General features: G+C 45.0%; 1 protein-coding gene across 1 annotated transcript in view; it reads left to right on the forward strand.

Annotated features, from left to right (window-relative positions):
* Positions 1–18,773, forward strand: part of tmem63c (transmembrane protein 63C) — a 331,403-nt gene that overhangs the window by 256,407 nt on the left and 56,223 nt on the right. Inside the window, exons 21-22 of the mRNA XM_060829024.1 lie at positions 1,150–1,317; positions 2,214–2,329. Coding sequence (XP_060685007.1) covers positions 1,150–1,317; positions 2,214–2,329 — 284 coding nt within the window. The remainder of the gene's footprint in view (positions 1–1,149; positions 1,318–2,213; positions 2,330–18,773) is intronic.

An 18,773-nucleotide genomic window follows, 5' to 3' on the forward strand; every position in this document is an offset into this window, starting at 1 on the left:
GGGACACTTAAGCGACTGCTGGACCTGCACATGGACAGCAGTGAATTGAGGAGTATGTAGGTTAAGATATTTTATTTTAGATTAGATTAATCCTCGGCACAACATCGTGGGCCAAAGGGCCTGTTCTGTGCTGTACTTTTCTATGCTCTATGTTCTCTGTTCTATTACAAACAACAGAAGTCCCAGCATCGACCTTTGCAGAACACCTCTGGTTACAGACTTCCAGTCAGAAAAAATAATTCTCTAAAACTACCAAGCCAATTTTGTATCCAACATACCAAGTCACCATGGATCCTGTGTGACAAAGTCTTCTTGACCAGCTTACCTTGTCAAATGGTTCAGTAAAGTTCAAATTGAGAGCTTTCACTGCCCTATCATCCTCACCACTTCCTCAAAAAAACTCAAAAATCAGATTTTTGAGTCATGACCTCCCCTGCACAAAGGCACGCTGACTATCCCTCATTAACCCATTCTTTCCCAAATCAGATTAAATCCTGTCCCTAAGAATCTTCTCCAATAATTTCCCTAGCATTGACCTAAGGCTCACTGGCCTATAATCTCCTGAACTATCTATTGCCATCCTTAAACAAAGGAACAACATTGGCTATTCTCCAGTTTTTGGGACCTTACCTGTAGCTAAACTGGATACAATGATCTGGACCAAGGCCTCAGCGAGGACGGCACAGTGGTCATCATTGTTGCCTCACAGAGCCATGGTTTTAGTAAGATTCAAAGATGTTGCAGATAGGCTTGCCTGACATCTGAAATCAGGAACAGAAACTCTCCTGTTGGAGAGCTTCATCACACACGTTTATACCATCAGTGATTTTTAAATGTTTGATTCTCGTCCAATCAAGTTCTCTTGGAACCCATTATTATGTCCTGCTCTGGGACTGGAAGATATTGTCCACCATCTCATTTTGTTTCTTCTAATCTCAAACATTCTTTCTGTCCATCCAATCCCCACCCACTCCATCCCCTCCCACCCAACCACACCCACTATACTCTCTCTCCCCACTTACATCCTTTTCCTTGCTCCACCCACTCTCACACATCCTCCATATCCTCTCTCTCACAGGCTCTCTTACACCTCGTTGCTTCTGGGCAGTGCACTCTCATCTCTGATTTTCTTTCTTAAATTATTCTCAGGATTGCTGTACATGTTGCTGAAACACCTGGTGGATCGATATAATATTTACTACGCCTGCGTGCCCACTAAACTCAACCATCGGCTACACTCTGCTGCAATCGGCCAAGTCATCATTGCACCAATCCTCTGCATGTTTTGGCTCCTCTTCTTCTCAGTGCTGAGACTTGGTATGTAGTCACCTTACTGAACCTTGCAGAGTGACTAGGAGTTTCATTTGTAAAACTGCAGATGCTGACAAGATACTCCATCCTCCGGCACGGTGGCACAGTGGTTAGCACTGCTGCCTCACAGCGCCTGAGACCCGGGTTCAATTCCCGACTCAGGCGACTGACTGTGTGGAGTTTGCACGTTCTCCCCGTGTCTGCGTGGGTTTCCTCCGGGTGCTCCGGTTTCCTCCCACAGTCCAAAGATGTGCGGGTCAGGTGAATTGGCCATGCTAAATTGCCCCTAGTGTTAGGTAAGGGGTAAATGTAAGGGTGGGTTTTGCTTCGGCGGGTCGGTGTGGACTTGTTGGGCCGAAGGGCCTGTTTCCACACTGTAAGTCTAATCTAATTGACCCAAATGAGCAACACCAGTTACCCCATCCTGATCCCAACTAACAGACATCAGAACTCCAAAATGACCCCAAATGACAGACACTCGGCTGCAGCCCACCCTCAGATGACCATGACAGAAACCTGAACAGTGTGAGATCTGACATACATCAACAGCATTTCACTGAGGCACCAAATGCACCAGCCCACCCTCAACTAAGCCCAGCTCTCAACTAGCTAACCGCTGAACATCCTCAGACCAGACAGCTCGAGACTAAAGGATCTCATCCCACCTTACCTGTTGACCAAGACAACCTTTATCTCCCAGGTTGATTTCACATTCACTGCCCTCATCCCTGACTCCAAATGGAGAAACCCAGGTTACTGCCAATTCCCCACAACAAGGAAGCAAGCTGAAAAGATTTTAACCTGAGCCAGGTTCAAGAGAATTTAGATGCTGATTTATTTTACTGAAAGTTTACAAGAGATTTGAGCTCCTTTTATAGCAGTAATTATGGTTGTATTTCTAGGACCAGTCCAACCCATCACCCTCTTCACCTTTATCACTCTGCTCCTCTGCATCATCTTCTCGCTGTTTGGATTCTGCATCAAAGGACTGCACAAACTCCAACCTCAAAACTACCAGGTAAATAGTGTCCAACTGAAAGGGACATGGGGCATGGAGGCTGCTGTCATTGTGAGGGGAAGGAAAGCAATTAATGGGACGGGGGAGCAGGCTGTTGGGAAAGGGGGTGTGACGGCAAGGTATAGGAGAGAAGTGGGAGGAGTGTGAGGAGAGAGCAGCGATAAAGAGAAAAATGGCAAGATTTAAGAAGAAAAGAAAAGATGATGAATAGGATCAGCTCAGAAAGGACGATGTCTACGAAGTGAATGTGTGTGAGTTTAATGTGGGTGATCTTGTGGGTAATGGAATGTGAGAAGGACAGAATGAGTATGTAGGTTGTGGTAAGGGAAAGGTTGATGGTGAATTGGGTGAATGGCATGAAGGATAGACTAATGTATGGTGGGTACGGCAGCACTGTTGGTAGAATGGAGTGGGATATGAGGGCTAGGGGAAGACATCTGGGTCTATGGGGAATGAGAAAGGTCTGGGTGCATTACACAGAGGTATTATCATTATCATGAGGTACAGTTAGAGAGTCAACATGGATTTGAAAAGGGTAGGTTGTGTGTAACAAACCCCTGTCTAGAGAAGACTTTGAACAAGGTGTGTACCAGCCAAAAAAAGAGCTGTCCCAATCTTGATCCATTGGCCTGTAGGTCACAACAAACATGTAAATGCAATAAAGGTTTCTACTTTCATTATTCTTGCTACATGTTCCAGACACCTGCCAATCTGTAGGTGAAAATATCTCTCCTTAACTCCCTTTTATTCCTTCCAGGAATTATGTTAATTCTCTGTGTGTGATTATTACTCTCTCTGTTATTGGAAATTCCCATTCACAGTAACCAGGGCCCTCATTTTTATCCACAGCACTCAGTAGTTAAATCTCCCTTCAGCCTCCTCTATTTCACAAAAAATATCAAAACTTATCAAGGCTTTATTGCTGAAATTCTTCATTCCTGGCAACGTTCTTGTAAATTTAAAACAAAATTTAACAAAGAACTGCAGATAAATAAAACAAAGAACTGTGGATCCTGAGATCTGAAACAAGTGCAGAAAGTGGTGGAGAACCTCAGCAGGTCTGGTGCCATCTGTGTAGACAAAACCTGAGTTAACATTTCAAGTCATGGAGTCATAGAGTCCTATAGCATGGAGACAGGCCCATTGGCCCCCAACTGGTCCATGCCAACCAAAATGGTCATCCATGCTAAACCCCATTTCCCTGCACTTGACCCTTCTAATCCTTTTCTATCCATGTATTTGTCCAAATGCCTTTTAAATCGAGGGCCGAAGGGCCTGTACTGTGCTGTAATGTTCTATGTAAATGTTGGTAATGTACCTGCCTCAGCCATGTCTGCTGGCAGCTCATTTCATATGCGTACCATCTGTGTAAAAAAAGTTGCCTCTCAGGTTCCCTTTTATTCTTTCCCCTCTAACCTTAAACTGATGCCGTCTAGCCTTCAATTCCCTTTCGATTGGAAAATGGACTGAGTGCATCACCCTTTCCATGCCTCTCATGATTTTAAACACTTCTATAAGATCTCCTCTCAGTCTCCTACACTCTAAAGAAATAAGTCCTAGCTTGTGCAACCTCTCCCTATAACTCAGATCATTGAGTCCTGGCAACACCTTTGTAAATTTCTTTTACACTCTTTAATAACATCCCTCCTGTAGCAAGGTGACCAAAACTGAACACAATACTCCAAGTGCAACCTCATCAAAGACCTATACAACTGCAACATAACTTCCCAACTTCTACACTCGATGCCCTGACTGATGAAGGCCAGTGTGCTGAAAGCCTCCTTCACTGCCCTGTTTGCCTGTGATTCATTTTCAAGGAACCGTGTACCGTGAACTGTAAGGTCCCTCTGTTCCACTACACTCCTTAAGACCCGACCATTCACCATGAAACTCCTACCTTGATTTGACTTTCCAAAATGCAAGACTTCACACTTATCTATATTAAACTCCATTTGCCATTTCTCAGCCCACTTCCCCAGCTCAAGGTCCTGCTGCAATTTCTGATAACCTTCCTCATGTCCATGATACCAACTCTTTTGGTGTCATTTGCAAACTTATTAATCATGTCTTGTACATTCTCATCTAAATCATTGATATAGACAATAAACAGTAATGGGCTGAAAATGTGTTGCTGGAAAAGCGCAGCAGGTCAGGCAGCATCCAAGGAACAGGAAATTCGACGTTTCGGGCATAAGCCCTTCATCAGGAATGTATCTTCTGGTCTCCAGCATCTGCAGACCTCACTTTCTCCAATAAACAGTAATGGGCCCAGCACCGACCCCTGAGGCACTCCACTAGTCACAGGCCTCCAGTCTAATGAACATCCTTCCACTATTACCCTCTGCTTACTACCGTCAACCCAATTGTGTATCCAATTTGCTAGCTTCCCCTGGATTTGATGCAATCTAACCTTCCAGAGCTGCCTACCATGTGGAACCTTATCAAAGGCCTTATTGAAATCCATAAACACCGCGTCTACTGCCCTGCCCTTGTCAACCCTCCTGGTCTCTTCATCGGACAATTCGAACAAATTTGTGAGGTACGATCTCTCACTCACAAAGCCATGCTGATTATTCCTAATCAAATCCTGCATTTTCAAATGCATGTATATCTTACCTCAGAATCTTCTCACGTAACTTACCCACCACATATGTTAGGCTTACTGGTCTATGGTTCCCAGGTTTTTCTTTGCAACCATTCTTCAATAAGGGCACAACATTCACTATCCCGTCGTCTTCCGGGATTTCAACCCTGGCTAACGATGATGCAAAAATATCAACCAGGGCCCTGGAAATTTCTCCTCTAGCCTCTTGTAGTGTTCTTGGAGACATTTGGTCAGGACCAGGAGATTTATCCACTTTCATACGTTCTAATAAATACAACTCCTCCTCAACTCTGATATGGACTGTCCCCAAGATATTACCACTAACTTCCCCAAATTCCCAAGTCTTCATGTCTTTCTCGTGGTAAACACAGAGAAGAAATATTCATTGAGGACCTCGCCCATCTGCTGTAGTTCTACACATATATGTCCACTTTGATCCTTGAGGGGTCCTATTCTCTCTCTAGTTATTAATTTTCCTTTAACATACTTAAAGGACCTCTTTGGATTCACCCTAATCTTCTCAGCCAAGGCTAAGTCCCATGACGCTTTGTCAGGACTGAAAGCAGCTGGGGAAAATGGTACTTATGCGGATGATGGAAGTGGTGGCGAATGGAGGAGAATGGGATCAGTGAGTAGGAACGAATCTGAGAGATGGAAACAGTGCCCAGAGAAAGAAAAAAAATGAGAAGCAGACAAAGAGATTGCTAATGATAATTCAGGAGAGAAATATATGCTGAATGTGTGTTAATAGGAAGTATAATAGTTGAAAATGGATCAGCTGTGCTGGGAACAACCATACAGAACGCTTCATGCCTTCGCCTCAGTGAATTTTGGGCAGAACATGAGATCAGATTTTTCTTCTGTCCTGTTTGCTCCTGTGCCCATGTTGTTGGATAGGAGTCTTTTCCCTGTCCCATGGACTCCTTCCCTGTCTTCAACAGGCACTCTCCACCTGAAGCCTTCCCTCTGGTCTCCTACCTGGGCTTGACCTGTTCATTGCAAACTGTTGACATGAAATCACTCGCCTTAATTTCTCTGCTCACCTTACACATTCTAACCTATCTCTTTCTGAACTGACTGCATGCCATGATCTCAGATCCAATCCTGATGTTGTAATCAAACCTGCTGACATCTGAAGTTGTCTGGTGTACTGGTACCTAACTTGTGAAGGCTGAGTGACAACTCTGAGACACCTCCTCTTGTCTTCCTCCGAACCATAACCCCACCATTGAACATCAAGCTATTGTTTCTACGACTGTCACTAACCTCATCTCATCTGGGGATCCTCCCACCCCCATCTCACAAGCAGCCCCCCACTCTTATGGACAGTCCCCAGGATATGACCGCTAACTTCCCCAAGTTCCCAAGTCACAATCCTCTCACCCCATACAGCCTTCCTTCCTCCCAAAATCCACAAACAAGACTTCCTGGGCAGACCCATCTGTTGCTGCCTCATTTCCTCTTAGCTTGACTCAGTTCTTTTCTTCCCCTTTGCAGTCTCTTCCCACTTAGGGGAAAGCAATATTATTGTCTTGCAACTATTAATTGAGACTCGGGTACATTCTGGGGACCTGGGATCAAATCTCACCATGGCAGACAGTGGTGTTTGAATTTATTATTAAAAAACTCTGAAAATAAGACTCTAATGATGACGATAAAACTATTGCTGAAACCACCTAGTTCACTAATGTGAAAGAAATCTGCTATCCTTACCTAGCCTGGCCTACTAAGTGACTCCAGACCCACAGCAATGTGGTTGACTCTTAACTGCCCAATGAACAACAAAAACTGAAATTGCTGGAAAACACAGCAGATCTGGTAGCATCTGTGCAGAGAAAGCAGAGTTAATGTTTCAGGTCTGGTGACTCTTCAGAACTGATAGGAGTTAGGAAAAGGTTGGTATATATTTATTTGGTATTGAGGTTATCCGTTTGTCTTTTTGTTAGTAAGGCTACAATAGTTTGTCTGACAAGTTTGCTGTTTCTCTTTGGTTATGGTTACGGATACACACACAACAGACTACACAGGTACAGACAAGAAATTGTCTGCCAAAAATCATTAACTTCAAAAACAACCAATCAGGAGTGGACCACCACAATCGAACAGGCCATCACCATAGGACAGATCAGAACCATGCACAGAAAGTGAACAGCACTGCAAGACAAAATGACTAAGCTAACCAACAGCAGAGAAGGCAACATGACAGACACCTGCGTTAGAAACTTCTCCAACAGATAGCTTATAGACACAGAAAAAGCTGTACTAGCCAAGGGACTCAACTACAACCACAGGGACGTAAAAACAACAGACTTTCTCCCTCCCACTCCACCGAGGACATGCAGGTCCTTGGACTCCTCCACCGGCAGAACACAACTACACGACGGCTGGAGGAGGAGCACCTCATCTTCCGCCTGGGAACCCTCCAACCACAAGGTATGAATTCAGATTTCTCCAGTTTCCTCATTTCCCCTCCCCCCACCTTGTCTCAGTCGGTTCCTCAACTCAGCACCGCCCTCCTAACCTGCAATCCTCTTCCTGACCTCTCCGCCCCCACCCCACTCCGGCCTATCACCCTCACCTTGACCTCCTTCCACCTATCCCACCTCTATCGCCCCTCCCCCTAGTCCCTCCTCCCTACCTTTTATCTTAGCCTGCTTGGCTCTCTCTCTCTTATTCCTGATGAAGGGCTTATGCTCGAAACGTCGAATTCTCTATTCCTGAGATGCTGCCTGACCTGCTGTGCTTTGACCAGCAACACATTTGCAGCAGACTTCCTAACTGCACTAGAATGTAAGTCGGAACTAACAGACTAACCAAAGAGACACAATAAACAGTCAGACAAACTATCGTACCCTTTTACTAACAAAGACAAACAGACAACCTCAACACCAAAGGGAGTGAAGTCAGAAAAACTCTCAGAAATGACAAGAACATAGCCCTAATACCAGCGGATAAAGACAGAATGATGGTTATTGTGGACAAGATCAAATATACTCAGAAAGCAGAGAAACTACTTGCAGAGACTGACCCCCACCTGCAGAGGAAGTGTGACCTATGCCACAGCTAACCAATAGAATAAAGAACACACAACGGAACCTTCAAAAAAACACGAATAACCAGCATTGATCTACAAAGGATGAAACCAGAAAGCAACAACACTCTGAGATTTTACTGTTACCCTAAGTACACAAATCAGACAAGACTACTTAGACCCATTGCAGCACAGCTGAGACCACCATTGCAGCACAGCTGAGACCACCATTGCAGCCCTGCTGTGACCACCATTGCAGCACAGCTGAGACCACCATTGCAGCCCTGCTGTGACCACCATTGCAGCACAGCTGAGACCACCATTGCAGCACTGCTGTGACCACCATTGCAACCCTGCTGTGACCACCATTGCAGCACTGCTGAGACCACCATTGCAACCCTGCTGTGACCACCATTGCAGCACAGCTGAGACCACCATTGCAGCCCTGCTGAGACCACCATTGCAGCACTGCTGAGGCCACCATTGCAACCCTGCTGTGACCACCATTGCAGCACTGCTGAGACCACCATTGCAACCCTGCTGTGACCACCATTGCAGCACTGCTGAGACCACCATTGCAGCACTGCTGTGACCACCATTGCAGCACAGCTGAGACCACCATTGCAGCCCTGCTGAGACCACCATTGCAACCCTGCTGTGACCACCATTGCAGCACAGCTGAGACCACCATTGCAACCCTGCTGTGACCACCATTGCAGCACAGCTGAGACCACCATTGCAGCACTGCTGAGACCACCATTGCATAAACTGGCAAAAGAACTCCGACACAAATGAAAACACCTTATTAGCGGATCCAAGCACTCCATCCAATCATCACAGGAATTTCTGGACAACATTAAGAACATAAACATAGACAAGGATGATGCAATGATCTCATTCGATGTAACGGCACTGTTCAATTGACAAAACTTGAGCTAGAGAGACAAACAGAACAGACAACACGACTGGGAACCTATCAACAAGGTCTGCATACTCAAACTACTAGCCCTGTGCTTGAAGATACACTTCACATTCAACAACCAACTATATGAACAGATCAATGGGACACCTATGGGCTCACCCATCTCTGGGCTCATAGCAGAAGCAGTGATGCAAGGACTGGAACAAACACAAATCCAACTCAAACTCTGGATCTGATACATAGATGACACCTTTGTTATCATTTAGAGAACAGAAATTGAGAACACACACTGGATTATCAGCACCATACTCACAGGGATCAGATTTACAAGAGAGGAGGGAACCAACAATGGTTGTGGTGGTACAAAAAACACAGAATGGTAAATAGTGTATAGGAAGGCCCCACACACTGACCAGGTCCTGAACTACAACAGCAACCATCCAAACACAAACAAGAGAAGCTGCATTAGGACCCTGTTCAAAAGGGCTACAACAAACTATGACACTCCCGACCTATGAAGGGAAGAAGAAGAAGAACACCTCTACAGAGTATGTGGCAAGAACTGATATCTCTGCAACTTCATCTGCAGATGCCTAACAGGAAACAAAGCGACGAGGACATGCCGTGACCTAACTCACTCACCACGCTACTTTATGTAAAAATATCTCGGAACTGACAGCCAGAATTCTCTGACCATAAGGATTCATGACAGATTGCAACAGTAATGTTTGAGTTGGGGTTTCTTCAGGATCATATTTTACTCTCATTGCCACTGAAATAACTCCACAAAGGCTGGTAGCCTGTCACCAAGTCACCCTTTATTTACACATTTACTTCAGCAAGGCATTTTTTTTTAATTCCCTACAGTATGGAAACAGGCCCTTCGGCCCATCAAGACCACACCCAGACCCATTCTCTTACATTTACCCCTGACTAATGCACCTAACACTATGGTCAATTTAGAACATAGAACATAGAACAATACAGCACAGAACAGGCCCTTCGCCCCTCAATGTTGCACTGATCTGTGAATTATTCTCAGCTAGTCCCCCTACACTATCCCAAAATCATCCATGTGCTTATCTAAGGATTGTTTAAATCTCCCTAATGTGGCTGAGTTGTCTACATTAGCAGGTAGGGCATTCCACACCCTTACCGCTCTCTGAGTAAAGTACCTGTCTCTAACATCTGTCTTAAATTGATCACCCCTCAATTTGTAGTTATGCCTTCTCATACAAGCTGATGTCATCATCCTAGGAAGATCCTCTGATCATCTTGTATGTCTCTATCAAATCCCCTCTTCGCCTTCTTCTTTCCAATGAGAACAGGTTCAAGTCTCTCAGCCTTTCCGCATAAGACCTTCCCTCCAGACCAGGCAATATCCAGGTAAATTTCCTCTGCACCTTTTCCAATGTTTCCACATCCTTCCCGACATATGGCAGCCAGAACTGTACACAATATTCCAAGTGTGGCCGCACCAGCGTTTTGTACAGTTGCAGCATGAAATTGCAGCTCTGAAACGCAATCCCTCTCCCAATAAAACCTAACACCTTATACCTTCTTAACAGCACTAACCACCTGGGTGGCAACTTTCAAGGATCTATGCATATGGACACCAAGATCCCTCTGCACATCCACACTACCAAGAATCTTTCCATTGACCCAGTACTCTGCCTTCCTGTTATTCTTCCCAAAGTGCATCACCTCACATTTAGCTACATTAAACTCCAATTGCCACCTCTCAGCCTAATTCTGTAGTTTATCCAAGTCCCCCTGCAACCTGTAACATTCTTCCAAATTATCCATACTCCATCGACTTTAGTGTCGTCTGCAAATTTACTAATCCATCCACCGATGGATTAGTAAAAATGACAAACAGCAGTGGTCCCAAAACAGATCCTTGTGGCACACCACTAGTAACCAGACTCCAGGCTGAATATTTTCCATCAATCACCACTCGCTGCCTTCTTACAGAAAGCCAGTTTCTAATCCAAACTGCTAAATCACTCAATTCCATGCCTCTACATTTTCTCCAACAGCCTATCATGTGGAACCTAATCAAAGGCTTTACTGAAGTCCATGTATACCACGAGACCTGTCCTACCCTCATCTACATGCTTGGTCACCTTCTCAAAAAACTCAATGAAGTTTGTGAGACATGACCTGCTCTTGACAAAACCATGTTGACAATCTAAAATCAAATTGTTGCTTGCTAGATGATTATAAATCATATCTCTTATAACCCTTTCCAAAACCTTTGCTACAGCAGAAGTAAGGCTCACTGGTCTATAATTACCTTGGTCATCTCTGCTCCCCTTCTTGAACAAGGGCACAACATTTGCAATTCTCCAGTCCTCTGGTACTAAACCTGTAGACAATGATGACTCAAATATCAAAGCCAAAGTCTCTGCTATCTCCTCCCTATCTTCCCAGAGAATCCTTGGATAAATCCCATCCGGCCCAGGGGACTTGTCTACTTTCACTCCTTCTAGAATTGATAACACCTCTTCGTAACTAACCTCGATCCTTTCTAGTCTGATATCTCGTACCTCATACTTCTCCTCTACAATATTCTCCTTTTCCTGAGTGAAAACCAATGAGAAATGTTCATTTAGCACCTCTCCGATCTCCATAGGGTCCACACTCAATGTCCATTTCTGTCTTTGACTGGCCCTATTCCTACCCTAGTCATCCTTTTATTCCTCACATACCAACAGAAAACTTTAGGGTTCTCCTTTATTCTATTTGCTAAAGACTGCTCGTGTCCTCTCTTTGCTCTTCTTAACTCTCTCTTTAAATCCTTCCTAGCTGATCTGTAACTCTCCATCTCCTCATCTGTACCATCTTGCCTCATCAACACATAAGCCTCCTTCTTCTGCTTAACAAGAGATGCAATTTCTGTTGTAAACCATGGTTTCCTTACCTTATCACTTCCTCCCTGCCTGACAGGGACATACCTATTAAAGACACACAATATCTGTTCCTTAAACCAGCTCCACATTTCCATTGCCTGTATCCCCTGCATTTTGCTACCCCATTCTATGCATCCTAATTCTTGCCTAATCACATTATAATTGTCCTTGCCCCATCGATAACTCTTGACCTGTGGCATGCACCTTTCCATGGATAAACTAAACGTAACTGAATTATAGTCACTCCCTTCAAAGTGCTCACCGACAACTAAATCAAACACCTGGCCCGGTTCATTACCAAGCACCAGATCCAATGTGGCCTCCCCTCTTGTCGGCCCTTTGACATACTGTGTCAGGAAACCCTCCTGTACACATTGGACAAAAACTGATCCATCTGATGTACTAGAGCTATTACGTTTCTAGTCAAATTGGGAAGTTAAAGTCACCCATAATGACCACCCTGTTCCTTTCACTCCTACTCAGAATAATTTTGCTAATCCTCTCTTCCACCTCCCTGGAACTTTGCGGAGGCCTACAAAAAACTCCAAGCAGTGTGACCTCTGCTCTCCTTAATTTAGCATGGCCAATTTACCTGGCCTGCTCATCTATAGACTGTGGGAGGAAACCCATGCAGACAGGGGGAGAATATACAAACTCCACACAGATAGTTGCCCGCGGCAGGAATTAAACCCAGGTCCCTGCCGCTGTGAGGCAGCAGTGTTAACCACTGAGCCACCGTTCCCCATGGTAGGCTCATTCATAAAGTCAGGAGATATGGGAAACAGGGAGATTTGGCTATCTGGATTCAGAATTTGTTGGCTGACAGAAGGCAGAGAGTGGTTGTAGATGGAAAGTATTCTGCGTGGAGGTCAGTGGTGAGTGGGGTCCCACAGGGCTCTGTTCTTGGGCCTCTGCTCTTTGTAGCTTTTATAAATGACTTGGATGAGGAGGTTGAGGAGTGAGTTACTAAATTTGCCGATGACACAAAGGTTGGAGGTGCCGTTGATAGTATAGACGGCTGTTGTAGGCTGCAGCACGACATAGACAGGATGCAGAGCTGAGCTGAGAAATGGCAGATGGAGTTCAACCTGGATAAATGCGAAGTGATGCATTTTGGAAGGTCAAACTCGAATGCTGAATATAGAATTAAAGACAGGATTCTTGGCAGTGTGGAGGAACAGAGGGATCTTGGTGTTCAAGTACAGAGATCCCTCAAAGTTGCCATCCAAGTGGATAGGATTGTTAAGAAAGCATATGGTGGTTTGGCTTTCATTAACAGGGGATTGAGTTTAAGAGCCGTGAGGTTTTGCTGCAGCTCTACAAGTCCCTGGTGAGACCACACTTGGAATATTGTGTCCAGTTCTGGTCGCCGTATTATAGGAAAGATACAGAGGCTTTGGAGAGGGTGCAAAGAAGGTTTACCAGGATGCTGCCTGGACTGGAGGGCTTGTCTTATGAAGAGAGATTGACTAAGCTCAGACCTTTCTCTCTGGAGTGAAGGAGGAAGAGAGGTGATCTGATCGAGTTATACAAAGCAATGAGAGGCTTGCATTGAGTCAATAGCCAGAGACATTTCCCCAGGGCAGGAACAAGGGGTTTTCATTTTAAGATATTAAGAGGAACATGTAGGGAAGACGTCAGAGGTAGGTTCTTTACACAGAGAGTTGTGAATGCATGGAATGCATTGCCAGCGGTGGTGGTGGAAGCAGAGTCATTGGGGACATTTAAGCGACTGCTGAACATGCACATGGATAGCAGTGAGTTGAGGAGTGCGTAGGTTAGGTTATTTTACTTTAGATTAGGAATAATCCTTGGCACAACGTTGTGGACGGAAGGGCCTGATCTGTGCTGTACTTTTCTATGTTCTATGAAAAGTCCTTGACTCCAGTACCTACCTCTTCAGAGTCAGCTAGCAGAGTGCCAGAATCTCTGACACTCCTGTTCATATCTGTCAACCAGGACTCCATAATTAGACCAGACTAACAGCTCTAATCAGGGAACTCATATTCTATGAGAATTGAAAGAACTACAAATGCTGTAAATCTGAAACAAAGAGTTACGTTCTGAGGCACGGTCACCGGACCCAAAACGTTAACTTTGAATTACCTTCACAGATGTGGCCAGACCTGGAAGGCTTTTCCAGCAACTTCTGTTTTTGTTTCATATTCTGTGAGATCTAGCTAGCTCATCTTATTACAATCACTACAGTCCTGTCACTCACGCAGCTGCTTGACATCACCCATCACTTCCTGATACTGAGCTGTTTTTGGATCCAACTTGTTACTTGCTTTGGGATCTCAGGAACTTTCTATTTACTGATCCATCTGTCAAAAACCTAAGATCCATATGGACAACATGAAATACACTCTCCTCATCGATCATCATCAAAATACTTAGTCATGTCAGTCAAATGTGACCTTCTCTTACCACATCCACGATGACTCTCCTTCCTTAATCCATACCTTTCCAAATGACATTTTATACTATCTCTCAGAATTTATTGTGATAATTTTCCCACCGTGGAGGCCAGACCATTCGTCTATAAATACTACTCCCTTCAGATTGGCCTTTCATCTTTTGGGATCAGGCCTGTAACTGGAGAGGATTGGAAAAGTGTTGGTGACTGTTCCCTCCCTTGCTTTTTCTAAGAGTCCAGGTACATTTTATCTGGATTTGGGAATATATCCACTTTTAAAGATGCTAAACAGCTTCAATATTTTATCCCTCACTACATTTATACCATTAAGTATTTAACTCTCCTATTTAACTCCAATATCCTAACTAAAAACCTAAAGAACTGTTGATGCTGGAAATCTGAAAAAAAAACACAAATTGATTAGATTACTTACAGTGTGGAAACAGGCCCTTCAGCCCAACAAGTCCACACCGACCCACAACCTACCCATACCCTTAACATTACGGGCAACTTAGCATGGCCAACTCACCTGACCTGCACATCTTTGGACTGTGGGAGGAAACCCACACAGACACAGGGAGAATGTGCAAACTCCATACAGACAGTTGCCTGAGGCGGGAAATGCACCTGGGTCTCTGGCGCTGTGAGGTAGCAGTGCTAACCACTGTGCCACCGTGTCGCCCATAAGCTCAGCAGGTGTGGCAGCATCTATGGAAAGAAATCAGAATTAATGTTTTGGGTATAGTAACTGAGTTCTGAGGAAGGATCACTGGATCCGAAATGTCAATTACAATATTCTATTTTGCCAAACAGTCACAAAGCTTTATTTAAGAGCTGTGCCTTCACATTAATTTGCCTGTACAGTTTGAGTACCAAAAGCAAATGGTCCAATATTATCTTACATGGGATATTGGCATCAATGACAATTTGTTGCGCATCCCTAATTGCCCTCAAACTAATCAGTTCTCTAGGTCATTTCAGAGGGCAATTAAGAGTTAACTATATTATGGTTGGTCTTTCTTAAACTGTAAGCCCATTATGTAATCTGCGAACGTCTCTTGCGCATAATTGTTGCTAAAGCTTTTTCTTTTCCATTTGTGCCATAGCACTCATCCATTTCTGTAAGAGATCCAGAGCATAATAAACTTATCCACACTTTCTATCTTTCTACATCTGAAAGACTACTGTGCCCATCAAAGTTGAGGATGTATCTCCTGCTGCTGTGGTTAGTAGATGTGGATTGTGGATGTATCTCCTGCTGCTGGGGTTAGTAGATGTGGATTGTGGATGTATCTCCTGCTGCTGGGGTTAGTAGATGTGGATTGTGGATGTATCTCCTGCTGCTGGGGTTAGTAGATGTGGATTGTGGATGTATCTCCTGCTGCTGTGGTTAGTAGATGTGGATTGTGGATGTATCTCCTGCTGCTGGGGTTAGTAGATGTGGATTGTGGATGTATCTCCTGCTGCTGGGGTGAGTAGATGTGGATTGTGGATGTATCTCCTGCTGCTGGGGTTAGTAGATGTGGATTGTGGATGTATCTCCTGCTGCTGGGGTTAGTAGATGTGGATTGTGGATGTATCTCCTGCTGCTGGGGTTAGTAGATGTGGATTGTGGATGTATCTCCTGCTGCTGGGGTTAGCAGATGTGGATTGTGGATGTATCTCCTGCTGCTGTGGTTAGTAGATGTGGATTGTGGATGTATCTCCTGCTGCTGGGGTTAGTAGATGTGGATTGTGGATGTATTTCCTGCTGCTGGGGTTAGCAGATGTGGATTGTGGATGTATCTCCTGCTGCTGGGGTGAGTAGATGTGGATTGTGGATGTATCTCCTGCTGCTGTGGTTAGTAGATGTGGATTGTGGATGTATCTCCTGCTGCTGGGGTTAGTAGATGTGGATTGTGGATGTATCTCCTGCTGCTGGGGTTAGTAGATGTGGATTGTGGATGTATCTCCTGCTGCTGGGATTAGTAGATGTGGATTGTGGATGTATCTCCTGCTGCTGGGGTTAGTAGATGTGGATTGTGGATGTATCTCCTGCTGCTGGGGTTAGTAGATGTGGATTGGGCTATGTTAGGATTTCTGAGGAGACCAGGAGTTGCTTTCTTTGTCAAAAGCTTTGACGCTGACACTCCAGTAACATTTTCAGCCCTGCCTTATTGTCATCTTAAACACTCAATTACTTCCTCTGGGTTTGGGAAAAACTTGCCCATTGTTTTGCTATACTATTCTATCATACTGAATATTTGAAGTTTGATGATATCACTCAGTGGTGGAAATATCCTAATTTCCTTGGTTTTATGTGGATGCACTGATTTTTATTTTATTCATTTGTGGTACTTGGGTGTCACTGTTGGGTAGCGTTTATTGTCCATGCCTAGTCGCCCATTGAGAAGGTGGTGGTGAGATGCCTTCTTGAACTGCTACAGTCCATGTGCCATAGGTAAACCCACAATGCCCTTAGGGAGGGAATTCCAGGATTTTGACCGTGAAACTGTCAGAACAATGACATATTTCTAAGTCAGGATGGTGTGTGCCTTGGAGTGGAATTTATACATGGAGTTGTTCCCATGTATCTGCCTTCCTGTCCTTATAGATGGAAGTGAGTTTAGAAGGTGTTTGTGAATTTCAGCAGTGCATCTTATAGATGATGCACACCACTGAATTGGGAACAGCCCCACATTGTGGTCTACATAGGCACCAACAACAAAGGTAGGAAGAGAGATGGGAATTTAAGGCAGCAATTCAGGGAGCTAGGGTGGAAGCTTGGAGCTAAGACAAACAAGAGTTGTTGTCTCTGGTTTATTGCCCGTGCCACGTGCTAGTGAGGAATATGAAGAGAGAGGAGTTGAACACATGGCTACAGGGATGATGGATGAGCGAGGGTATTGGATTCTTGGATAATTGGGGCTCTTTCTGGAGTGGGTGGGACCTCTACAAGCAGGATGGTCATCATCTGAACCAGAGGGGTACCAATATCCTGGGGGGGGAATTCGCTAAGGCTATTGGGGTGGGTTTAGACTAATCCAGCAGTGGGGGGGGGGGAATGGGAACCGAGATTGTAGTTCGGGTATAGAAAAGGTTGAGAGTAGGGAGGTCCGAAATCAAGTTTCAGGGACACAAGATGGCACCGGCAAGCAAGAAGTTGGTTTGAAGTGTGTCTACTTCAACGCCAGGAGCATCCAGAATAAGGTGGGTGAACTTGCAGCATGGGTTGGTACCTGGGACTTTGATGTTGTGGCCATTTCGGAGACATGGATAGAGCAGGGACTGGAATGGTTGTTGCAGGTTCCAGGATTTAGATGTTTCAGTAAGAACAGAGAAGATGGTAAAAGAGGGGGAGGTGTGGCATTGTTGGTCAACGACAGTATTACAGTTTTACCTGCACATCCACCAATATCATTTATTGTATCCGTTGCTCCCGATGCGGTCTCCACTACATTGAGGAGACTGGACGCCTCCTCGTGGAGCGCTTCAGGGAACATCTCTGGAATACCCGCACCAATCAAACACACCGCCCTGTGGCCCAACATTTCAACTCCCCCTCCCATGCCGCCAAGGACATGGAGGTCCTGGGCCTCCTTCACCGCCGCTCCCTCACCACCAGACGCCTGGAGGAAGAATGCCTCATCTTCCGCCTCGGAACACTTCAATCCCAGGGCATCAATGTGGACTTCAACAGTTTCCTCATTTCCCCTTCCCCCACCTCACCCCAGCTCCAACCTTCCAGCTCAGCACTGTCCCCATGACCTGTCCTACCTGCCTATCTCCTTTTCCACCTATCCTCTCCACCCTCCCCTCTGACCTAACACCTTCATCCCCTCCCCCACTCACCTATTATACTCTATGCTACTTTCACCCCACCCCCACCCTCCTCTCATTTGTCTCTCCACCATCAGGCTCTCTGCCTTTATTCCTGATGAAGGGCTTTTGCCTGAAATGTCGATTTTCCTGCTCCTTGTATGCTGCCTGAACTGCTGTGCTTTTCCAGCATCTTTAATCCAGAATCTGGTTTCCAGCATCTGCAGTCATTGTTTTTACCCAGTATTACAGTTGGAGACTCGTCAACTGAGGTAGTATGGGCTGAGGTTAGAAACAGGAAAGGAGAGGTCACACTGTTGGGAGTTTTCTATAGGCCTCCAAATAGTTCTAGAGATGTAGAGGAAAGGATAGCAAAGATGATTTTCGATAGGAGTGAGAGAGACAGAGTAGTTGTCACAGGGGACTTCAACTTTCCAAATATCGACTGGGAACACGCTATAGTATGAATACTATAGATGGGTCAGTTTTTATCCAGTGTGTGCAGGAGGGCTTTCTGACACAGTATGTAGACAGGCCAACAAGGGTAATGAGCCCGGCCAGGTGTTAGACTTGGAAATAGGTGAGCACTTTGGTGATAGCGATCACAATTCTGTTATGTTTACTTTAGTGATAGAAAGGGATAGGTGTATACCACTGGGCAAGAGTTGCAACTGGGGGAAAGGCAATTATGATGTGATTAGGCAAAATTTAAGAAGCATAGGATGGGGAAGGAAACTGCAGGGGATGGGCACATTAAAAA

The sequence above is a fragment of the Hemiscyllium ocellatum genome, chromosome 8, assembly GCF_020745735.1.
Source record: "Hemiscyllium ocellatum isolate sHemOce1 chromosome 8, sHemOce1.pat.X.cur, whole genome shotgun sequence".
NCBI lineage: Eukaryota > Metazoa > Chordata > Chondrichthyes > Orectolobiformes > Hemiscylliidae > Hemiscyllium > Hemiscyllium ocellatum.